This window comes from Egretta garzetta, unplaced genomic scaffold, assembly GCF_000687185.1.
Source record: "Egretta garzetta isolate BGI_Z169 unplaced genomic scaffold, ASM68718v1 scaffold56, whole genome shotgun sequence".
Taxonomy (NCBI): Eukaryota; Metazoa; Chordata; class Aves; order Pelecaniformes; family Ardeidae; genus Egretta; species Egretta garzetta.
The window spans coordinates 5,704,245-5,716,089 of record NW_009260182.1 but is presented as its reverse complement, the minus strand read 5'-3'; the positions used below and the strand labels follow the sequence as shown (position 1 = coordinate 5,716,089).

General features: G+C 36.8%; 1 protein-coding gene across 1 annotated transcript in view; it reads left to right on the top strand.

The window, feature by feature from the left end:
- The window catches only part of ADK (adenosine kinase), a 291,725-nt gene that overhangs the window by 128,005 nt on the left and 151,875 nt on the right, over nt 1-11,845 (top strand). The window contains exons 4-5 of the mRNA XM_009641995.2: nt 325-497; nt 5,820-5,928. Coding sequence (XP_009640290.1) covers nt 325-497; nt 5,820-5,928 — 282 coding nt within the window. The remainder of the gene's footprint in view (nt 1-324; nt 498-5,819; nt 5,929-11,845) is intronic.

The following is an 11,845-nucleotide window of genomic DNA, read 5'->3' as shown; positions in this document are numbered from 1 at the left end:
CCTCCCTCGACCTGCTGGCCACGCTTCTCCTGATGCAGCCCAGAGTACGGTTGGCCTTCTGGGCTGCCAGCGCACATTGCCGGCTCATGTCCAGCTTTTCATCCACCAGCACCCCCAAGTCCCTCTCGGCAGGTCTGCTCTCGATCCTTTCTTCCCCCAGCCTGTACTGATACTGGGGGTTACCCCGACCCAGGTGCAGGACCTTGCACTTGGCCTTGTTGAACCTCATGAATATGGTGAGTGGAGAGAAAAAAATGGCAAAAAATAATACATCAGGCCTGCTAACTTTTTTGTTTTGTTTTGTTTCTCTCTGATGATCTGCAGTGGATGATTCAGAGCCCTTACAAAGCTGCAACTTTCTTTGGGTGCATTGGCAAAGATAAATTTGGAGAGATCTTAAAGAAGAAGGCTGAGGAAGCTCATGTGGATGCCCATTATTATGAGCAGAGTGAAGAACCAACAGGAACCTGTGCTGCCTGCATCACTAGTGATAACAGGTTGGTGGCCTTTGATATTTTCCAAAGTTATAAATGCAATAAGTGTATTGTGTGGAGCCTAATTTGTTTGGAATATTTGGCCTTGAAAAATTGTGTTTTGAATGATAAAGGCAGTATTAGTACTGCTTAGAGACAACATAGGACTTCCTGGCTCATTATTTGGGTCTGGGCGGCATTAATATACTTTCAGAGAACAGCAGTTGTATTATGGCAGAAAAGTGAGAAATGATAATCTTCTACTACTTTCTGTACTTTATAGTCTTCGGTTGCTCTGAAGAGAGAAAACAAATCTGGGAGACACTGTTGGTTAACAAGTATGTTTATGCAGCCTATGTGAAAGCTGATTAGCATGTAAGGCATATACTTGATTGGCACATGAGGAATATACTTCAGGTGACAATGTGTTTAGAGGATAGGTGTCAGCATATAGCCTGAATGAAGGGGTTAATTTGATTTTATGCAAGAGGAAGAAAAAAGCAATTTTTCTTACTGTTGCAGTTGCTGAGAAGTTAATCTAATAACCATAGTTCTCTATGTCTACATCTTAACAATTTCTTCTGAATTTTGTCTTTCATGTTTTCATTTGCGACTTTTTTTGGATGGTTTTTGCTATACAAAAAAAATCACTTCTGCAGAACTCTATGATACACTCAACCTTTCTTATATTTGTAGACTATAAAGAAAGGTCTTTTGGGTATTTTGTATGGTTTCAGAGCATTCCATAAGTAAGAACCCATTTATAGAGTGATTTATTTGGGGTATTGTAATAAAATAAATAAAAACAAGAATTTCAGAAAGAGATAATGAAGACAATAGGCATTTATCTTGAGCATGTCCCTTTGTGGTGTTCTTTCTCCCTCTACCCACAACACTTGAACTTATATACTACTACTTTGCTGATTACCTCTTGAAGATTTTTTGAAGGTTTCAAAACCAACCACTCAGGTCTGCCTTAATCTTGAGACGTTACCAGCACACACCAACCCTCCCTGATTTCTGCCAATATCTAAGTTTTCTGATACTAGATATTGAAACAGTAATGAAAATGGTATCTGTTACCCTAAAGAATATTTTATTTTTGGCTCTGAGTAAGAGCAAAATACCTGTCATTGTCCTTTTTGGTTTCCCTCTGAGCTAGTAGAATTTATTAAGGTAAGATAGCAGTCCAATAATTAAAATCCACACCAACCTTCCTGAGAAGTTGGTGAATGTTTTGGTTAGAATTAGAAAAGGCAATAAGTGGTAACATGAACTGAACTGAGAGTCAGAGGAGGGAGAATTTGCCATATAATATGTAGAACCCTGGAAAAATTTTAGTTAGAGCGGACATCTATTCCAAACCGCAGCAGTATGCAGGGCCAACTTCAAAGTTAGATCCATTTTTTCAGGGCCATGTCCAGCTGGGTTTTGAATATTTCCACAGATGGAGGTTGCACAGCCTCTCTGGGCAACCTGTTCTAGTGTTTGACCATGCTTCATGGGATAAGTTCTTTTGATGTGGAAAGTCTCCCCTTAAGTACCTCATCTTAAAGCTCAGCCAAGCCTTTCTTTGTTCATTGAGTGTTCCAGCCCCCTAATAATCTTGATGGCCCACTGCTGGACTCACTCCATTATGTCAGTGTCTTCCTTGTAACAGAAAGCTCAAAGCTGGACACAGAACTACAAATGAGGTCTGGAGACCAGAACAGAGGGCTTCCTCTGTTCTGATTAGGTAACTTCCTTTGTCCTGCTGGCTGCATGCTTGCTCATATAGACCAGAAAGTGATTAACTTTCTCTGGGTGGGTGCAGTGCTGTCTTGTGTTCCAAGCCTGGTCCACCAGCACCTCCAGGTCCTTTTCTGCAAAGCTGTGTTGTATCCTGTCAACATTCAGCCTATATTGTTGCATGTGAGTTATTCCATTCTAGTTGCATGACTTTGCGTTTGCTTTTGAGTTTTCTGTCAGCCCACTTCTCCAGGCTTTTGAAGATCCACTGAATGACAGACAGCCCTGTCCTCCAGCTTATCAACCTGTCCCTCCCAATTTAATGTCATACATAATGTCTTGCTCTCAGGAATGAATGTACATACTCAGTGGAGGAAGGAAGTTCATTCATCTTCATCTGGAGTTTTGACATTAATTATGTCTGCAGACTTCCCCCTTCATCTCCAGGATCCTTATTCAGCTTTTCAAAGAGAAGACAAGCAATAAAGATGTTTCTGCTCTGTGATTCTTTCTTTCCTCAGTCACAGAGTCTGTGTATACATCCTGTAGCAATCACCATTTCCTAGATGACATGATGGGAAACTGAAGTCAAGACCATCAATAGACATACATCATGAATTCTGTAAAAATATGTGCATCTTCTGCCATGCATCTCAATGGAATTTTAAAGTTTAGGTGAATTTATTCATTAAAATGTCTGCAAGTACTTCTTTAACTTAGTAAGCAGTATTTTTGGTTTGCTAATGTAAAACACTTTTCTCTCTTAATATCAAATGTTTCCTCAAATACTAGGGACAGTGGCTTCATCTCAATCGCTGTTTTAGAGCGTGCTTGAGAGTGTGCAGGGAATGAGAGAGACTTATCTCCCACCTTGGGAGACAGGAAAAAATGGTTTCTGCTAAAGGTTTTATTGTGCAAACCCCCCTTCTTCTAGTGAGAGCAAATTTATTCTCAGTCTTTAACTACCCTCTGATTGTTTCTTGGTTTTCAGCTTTTTGTACATTTGTAAGAATCACTTCAACCTGGCCACAGTTGATAACTCTATTTATTGATTAATCTCTTGTCCCAATTGAGGTACACGCTAACTTCCTTCTTCAGGTAATTCAGCTTCTCTGTCTCTTTTGGAGGAGCTGGCTAATAGCACTCCTGGTTTTCCCAGTAAGCAGCTGTGTGTATTTATGTTCCAGATGCCCTGATGTGAATGTTTCTTGTTTCTGCTAAGTCTGCCTAGCTTTTTGCAGGAAAGGGTTCTTGAGCTAATTCCTGATTACCACTCTGAGTTCCCTAGCTTAGCAGTACTAATACGCTTTGTTTTCTCAGAGCTTTTCAAGAAAATCCTAACACATGATTAAACTCTAAAGTAGTACCTATGCTCTGTCGTAATCTGTGACATTGATGTGTGCATTCTGCTCAGAAATACCCACATGCACAGAGTCTCCATTAAGCTGTTTGATTTGAAGCACTTTGGCTGTCTCCAATTACCGTATTTCATGGGAAAAACATCTACCTTCTCTGTGTCCCACATGTTGAACTCAGTGCTGTTAGACTTACAGTTTTAATTTGGAAAAGCTTGGTGCTTTGTCTTCAGTGTAACAATCTTTTATTACACATAATGTGCAGAGCATCTTTACAGTTGGATGTAGCCACGGAGAGCTAGGTTTACAGTTTCAGGGGCATGTGGTAAGTGAAAGGAAACATATAGAGAGTCTTTGCTTACTTTTCTGGAACATAATTACTTTTCACTTAGCAACATACGTAGACAGACAAGATTTTTCCAGCTAGGTCTTTGGTGGATATTTAGGGTTTGCCAACACTGAAAGATTTAATTTGCTTTTCAAATTTGGTTTACAGAAAATTACCACAGTTATGCACACGTCTTTCTTGGATTTGCTTGATTCTCCTGTGGATTTCTTGTCATTAAAATGATAATATTCATCAAGAACGAAACTTCTAGCCCTGTTACTTGTACTGCTACAGAGGCTTGGTCTAATTTTTTTTTTTTTAAATTTTCCAAATTCATATTAGTTCTCATTGCCTTTAAGCTTTAGAATTAAAGAGATAAGCCCCAAGAATATTTCTGGGATGAAATGATGCAGAACTGTGCTATGTATTTTGTTATATTCAGAAAAAGTTAGTCCAACTTCTTGTCTTAATTTTTATATACTTGATCTGTTTAACTTAACAGGGATTGTTAGTGATGAGTGCTTCAGGAAGTTTACAGGGAGACTTGGTTGCTATCTTCAGAGATTCTTTTGGGGTTTTGTTTTTTATTGAATTGGACAAAGAGAAATGGTGATAGTGGAAAGATGCTATTTTGAGGTGGACTAAACTTTCAAGAATTCCTGATTTACTTAACTTCTAACACCTGTACATGGGACTCAGTCTGGAGGCAGAAGCATAACTCGGTAGAAGCAGGCTAGCAATTCACTCCAACTCATTGTCTCTGGATAGTAGTAGCATTTATATGGAAAAGGACAATACATACATCAATGGTATGTGCATTGAAGAAGGCAGAAGTTATCAATAGCCATATGTTGTATGTGTAGTTACACATTATTTATCTGGCTAATGTACTTAAATATCACAAAACAGTGATGTGTTAATGTTAAAAGTGCAACCTATGACTATTAAATCTTGAAAATTAAACTGAAAATGCTGTATGCCAGCATGGAAATGTCTGTTTCCCCAACTCCCCTTCTCTAAATATTGGGTATTATTAAACATTTTCATAATAAAATTGTATAGAAGGATTTGGTCATGGTAGCCAGAGTGGAGAGCTAGTACATAACCATCTTTTTATGGCCTGTTTTTAGGAGTACATCTGTAAGTTTTGTGTGTTTCATAAGGCTGAATTGAATGGCTGAAGAGGAGGTTTTAAAATAGAATATATCTTAGACATAATAAAGTAAATATGATACAAGTATTTTTGTTCTTGCTAATGGAAGTTGTGTTCTATGGCTTGTGTTATAACTTGTTAGGAAAGAAAGAAGTACAAATGAGTTTTTGGTAGTTTTCCAGTAATACACAGTTAAACCAAAGCTTTTTTAACAGTTCATCATCTAATAATAGCAACGTGACCCTTTTTCATTTGCTAAAGAAAAATATGAACCTAATCAGGGAAAAAAAGCCCAAACCAACCCCTTTTTAAATAATATAACCATTCATTGGAAAATGATAAAGGCAAGACATACATAGCCATCAAACTGGAGTAGCTACTTTCCTTTAGGTATTAGGTACTAGCAGAGTTTAATGAAAATCTGCAGATGCTGTACAGTACAGAGGGAGTTGATCACAAAATGCACAAAGGTTGATTCTAAGCAAATGAAGGCACATGAACAGTATATTAGTAATAAGTTACATAAACTATGTAGCTTGATTTAAAATACATTATTTAATATATGGATTAAATGTACTTGTATTTCATATATGATTTAAAATATATTATTTAAAATTTATGAAATTGTCAAGAAAAGTGTATGTGGTTTATGGTGCTCTTTGTTAATTGCTTTTATGTTCCTTAGGATCTTTGATTCCCTTTGAGAAATTCTGTTCTTTGAGACAAATTTGCAGCAGTTTTACTTAAAGAGGATCTAATACCTGTTTTTTAATCACTTTCAGGTCTCTTGTAGCTAACCTCGCTGCTGCTAATTGCTATAAGAAAGAAAAACATCTTGATTTGGAGAAGAACTGGAAGTTGGTGGAAAAGGCCAAAGTTTATTATATAGCAGTAAGTTCAGCTTCTTTCAAATTGCTAAAATTTGTGTTACAACATTGTAAGGTTTAAGCAATGAGCATATCTATTGCGTATGCTTTAGGATGGTTTTGTAGGAATACAATGAAAGAAAACGACTGCTTCACTTTCAGCATAGTTTGATTTCTTCAAATTTAAATGTACAAATGTAGAAGTATGTTTTAGTTGTGTGCTTCCTTAAATTAGTGGGAAAAAATCATATGAACTAAACATATTTTCAGAGCTTTTGTAGTAGTGCATCAAATTTACATTTCACATTTTCTAGTAAATTGTTGTGAAGGATGCACAAATTATGTAGAAAAACACTATTAGCATAATTATTCACTGCAAACAGTTTGAGCTTATTTGTGTGAACAATCTTAATTGCTGTTTATTCCATAGTAATTACTATGGCACCTTATAACTCAATATTTCAGAAACAATGATTGTGACAAATCTCTTGAATGTGGGCGGTGGGGCAAACTGATTTTAATGATGAAATCTTACTTCTGGAATAAAGAGGTTTTGAGGATAGGGCATTAGTAGATTCACAATTAGTATTCTTTTTTCACCATCCAGAATGAATCAAGCCAGATTAGTGTATTTGTGTAGATTACATCTTGCCTAAATAGAAGTGGTGAATTTGTTTTCATCTTGCTCTCAAGTTGATATGACTGATCAAAATTAGCAAACATAAAACATCTATGACAGATTAAAACCTCATAACATGCATGTAATATATGGATTCTGTATGACAGCTGCTTCCATTCTGCTACCTGAGCTATGTGGGAACAGCTGGTAAGAAGTGTAAAAAATTGATTATCCAGGAGGAACAAGTTCATTGAAAATACAGTTATTTCTTTTAGCTAGTGTTAATGTCTCCTACAGCCTGTTAATGTGCACTGCTGTAGGGTTGACATGGTTGTTATTGATTCTTGTGTATGGCCAAGACTGCCCCTTTATAACTGTCAAAAAATACTTATAACCTTCTCAGTATACAAAGAAAATACATCCCACTGCTATGACCATATGTTTGTTCTGCAGTTAAAAAAAAAAAAATAGGTGTATCATCTACTCATTTTTTATTTCTGTTTTTCAAGTGTTATGAGTTTTTTATTTCCCCATAATTATAACTCAGTCTGTTCCAAATGCCATGCTTAGGAATTAATGCTATTGGCTAAAAAAATATTGAAAGGCTAAAAGTGTACTTTAAATAAAGAAGAAGAAGAATGACAAATGTTACCAAAAGCTATACTGCGCTAAAGTTTTTTTTAATTTTACCATGCTTATATATAATTACCAGTGAAGCTTCCAATATATAACTTAGAAAAATTAAACTTAGTAGAGGTGCTTCAGGAAAAGTGGGCAATGTTACATGAGGTGAAAAACAGGTTTGTTTTTTTTAAGATATAGCCTTCATCTTATTTTAGTTCCAAAGCCACTCTTCTGTGTTCATTCATCTTGATCACTTAAATTTTGACTAGGTGATTGACTACACTTATTTTCATATATATTAAAAACTATTCTTCAGATGCCAATTCTACAACATCCAAGCTTTGACTAAGGGACAGAGAATTATTGTACTAAACTGAAAGTAAACACCAAGATATACATATATCAATGGTTAAATAAATAACACTGAAGTGCTAATAAATTGTGTGAGATATTTGCAAAATGGAATGCAGATTAGGAAACCATCTGATTGCAGGAGGAGATCTGTTGAGTAAAGAACCTGGTTCACACCTGTAGCAAAAGCACTCAAGGATGGGTTCATCTGAGATTTCTAGGACAGTGTTATCACTTTGGATTACAGGCTGCATGTGTAACTTTACTTAAGAAAAGGAGACAATGTGTAGAACCGTACACGTTCCCTCATGCTACAATGCATTCATGCCCTTTTCTTTCATTTAGCTTCTTTACTTGCAGGTTTGTAGCAGTTTACCAGATTAAACAAAACCATGTAGTGAACAGTTGCCACTCCTGAGGTATAGGGTAGCTCTTGGAGTCATTAATTTGTTGACTGTTGTCTGCCTTCACTCTAGTCTTGTTACCTTCCTTGGCTTTGCACTGTGCATATGTTGTTTTTCATTTCCCTCTTTCTATCCAACTGCCACCTATTGCTTGGATTGCATTAGAATGTACGTTAGTGACAGATACTTATTCTGGAAATCGTGTCCTGAGATTATCAAACAATCTATTTTCTTGTCAGAGTAGGGCAGTTGTTGCTTTAGGACAGGTCTGTGATATCCTGTGGTCATCTGTATGTGCTTCCCAGAATAGATAATATGCTTTTCAATGCAGCATTCAGCAGAATGGCCCTCAGATGAAACTTAGCTCTGAAATCTAATCAATTCACTGAGGGAGGAGAAGGTACAAAGGAAAAGATAGTGAGGCCATGACAGAACCCTTAAAGACAACTTCTGTTACCATGAATGAACACAATACATTTATTTTAGCCATCTGGTAATCGGATCCGGCAGACAAATTGGAGAAAGACTAGCAAAGAATAGGACCCTGTAAATCACAGATAGAAGCAAAATACAGAGGCTGCCCTAGCTTTCTCAAAGATGGTAAACTTTGAAGGTGTATTTTAATCCTTTAAAATTATTCTATTTTGTATCATTTAAGATAGATTACATGTACTGTCAAACTCTATGCAATTTCTTTCCCTTCTTCAGATATAATTCATATACTTGCAGTAATTTCTACCATTGACATCATATCTTCCAGTCTGTCATATTCATTTCGCTGTGGATCAGCTAGCCGTGCTGCTGGTGTCTGATTAGAATTCACTGCGAGGGATTTATTTGGTTCCTACTGGGGCTAGAAAACATCTCTTCCTCAGACATTTCCCTTATTTCAGAATAAGTTGAGAGTTATGATAACGGTAAATATTGTCATTCTGTCTCAGGAATTGTGAATGGGACACAACCTGACATGAAAATAATCCTAAATTGTGTTTTGTGTGTGTGGTTTTTTCTTTCTTTCTGTGAATCTATGCTTTCTGACAGGACTTGCATTTTAGACTTCTTATGTGTTAGAGTTGCATCTTACAAACTTGGGTGATAAACCCCCATATTTGGGTACCTTGTTCGTCTTATTTTCAGAGGCATTTTATAAACTGATGGCGGTACTGTATTTATGTAGGCATCTCTCAAAATTCTATAAACATGTATTGGGTCCTGGTTTTTTTGTGTTGGGGGTGGTGGTGTTAAGATTATCAATGTCTTTAGCGCTAACTGAAATCTGTTGAGTTGCTGGTACTCAGTTTCTTTGACGTTGTACACAAACATTTTAAAATTTTCAATGCAACTTGCAGTATATAGCTATTAATTTTCATATCTTACAAAGGCCTGGAACACAAAGATACTTTTATTGTCAATGATTTTGGTTAAAAAAATAATCTGCTGAGAAGAGTTACTTAGGAGAGCAGAAAAAGAGGAGAATTTTAGTTGTCATTTGACTCCAATTAGCACCTCTGTGTTACTCTATGTAAGGAATTTTGCACTTGTCCTTTCATAATGGGAAGAGAATGGAAAAGGAGAAAATGCTTTCCTTCATTAAATGCTGCACTTAACCTTGTGAAATCTAAACTCTGTGACAACTGATACAGCTTGCTCATACAAACAGCTGAATTTTAACTTTCTGCCTGTATTTGAACACTATTGTCACAAGTGTGGTGCTTCCCAGATGTGTGTTTTCTCTTGTTGCAGTTAGCCATCTTTATTTCTGCCAGTTATTTAGCTTTACTTAATTTGTTCTTCAGTCCAACACCTGCATTCATTTAATGTTTGCAGTTGGAGGCATTAGGTGGGTGAGACAGTGTCATTTGATGCTAATATTATCTCGGTGCTGAAGTAATAAAGGTGTTCATGAAAGTTCCTTCTGTGCTTCAGTTTTTGATTTGGTTTGGCGTTTTTTCTTAAATACTTTCCTTTACTAAGCATATGAAATGGCAGTATAGGCTGCAGTTAGGTTCCCAGTCTGTAGTAACTTGAATCTTACCTTAGAATGGATCGGTTAAGTAGCTCCCCGAAACCAAGCAGGTCTTCCTTTAGTAAAGTGCTTGTCTCTTTTCCTGTACAAAGGAAAAAAGTAGATTGATGTTTAGGGACTGTATTTGAATTTGTATTTTGTGGATATAGTTTGTGTGCTTAAAAAGCTTTTCTCAGTAGTATCTATGTAGACCTTGCCTAGCCATTTCATATAGGTGTGACATTGCTGATGTTCATGCTTATCTGTGTTCATTAAAGACATGTGGGACCGTTTTTACACTGTACTTTATGCATTATGATTCCTTGTCTTTGCTTTTTGAATGTACAGTGCCTGAAAGCTTCAGCTCCTGTGCTACCTGCAGCAATGAAGCTTTTTTTTGTAGGTCTAAGGCTTATTTCCATGCAGCTGAATTTTGGGTTGCCCACTTTCAGTAGTGCCATGCAACCTTTTATTCAGAGAAGATAACACTTCCACTCAGTCAACTTTGTATGGGCTGTTGTTATTTCACAGTCCACAAAAGTTTAAGCCATTCCCTTCTCCTACTTCCATGTAGCAAATAGCAGAAATTTCTCAATGGTGATGCCCTTCAGTTGTACCACGTCAAGTATAAAATTTTCTAATTCTGCTTAGATTTGTTAGCCCACAGTTAAATTACATTCACCACCTTCAGCATCTCTTGTGTTTTGATGTTGACGACAGTTCTGATCAAGACCAGGCATTCTGGCCTTAGGCTGAGTTTCAAGTAGGAAATGTCATGTGTTGCATGTGATAATGAACCCAATGTAACATACCTATCTGCTGGAGGAGAAGTTTTTAAAGCTCCAACCACCCTGGTATGTTTCAACAAATACTGTGGTATTTTTATATTTATTTTCTTTTAGTGCCTAAGTGCTTGTCTAAGCAGAGAGATACTGTGGTGCTGTAGTGGGCTTGATGGTGGAATTATCTGGTTTCAACATGAGTCTGTCAAAATATAAGCTTGATGTCAGCAATGTGTAGCAAAGCTTAAATAACATTCTACAGTATTTTACATGGGGTTTGGCTATTCTACTTGAGAAAAAATGCTGATTATTATAACAATGTAAGTATAAATGAAATTTTCTTTTGTGCTGTCTCCTCCTTTCAGAGACATATTCAGTGAAGGCATTTTTATTGTAATTTACTGCTATGATGAGTATGATAATTTACAACGATTGTGATAGGGCTTTTTTCTTTGAGATGTGCTGGGTCTGTGTGTGCATCATGGGAAACGAGAGATGTAGACACTGGCAGGAATCAAAATATCCCCTAAGAAGACATTTGTTTGAATAACTCCACAATAGCTTTTTTCCCATTGATAACTTTTGCTATAGTGCTCAGGCATCAGTATGTATGCCATTTGACATGCAAAACTATTTCTCACAATAATGAATAGGTTTTATGGCCAGGAAAACACCATTCTGAACGTCTTAACCGTGAAGAAGAAGAAGCTGCAGCTAGCAACAGTTAGTTGTGGCCTTTTTTTGCTGGCCTGGGAAACCCACCACCTTGAGGGATTGTTTTCTGGAAATTACAGCTGAAGTGTGATGCATTTGTTGTGGAGAGATGATAGACTCTGTATCTAACCAGGAAGCAAATCCATTTATTGGCTTCCAAAACAAATATGGGAAAAATACTTGCTCTATCATAAACACAGAAATTCCCACCTTTATTTCTTTGATCAAAATGGAAAAAAGAGCTTTGTCTGAACTGGCACCAGCATGCGTTATGTCATTCTGTGATGTATTTAGGGTGTGGTGTGCATTATGCTGCCACTTCAGGTGTAACTTCTCATGCATAGGCAATTTAGCCCGTGTTTTCTCAAGTAACTTATGTGGAAAAGTGAATTAGAAACTTTTTTCTTGTTTTTTTTTGTGAAGTTTGATCCTCAAGATGTCAT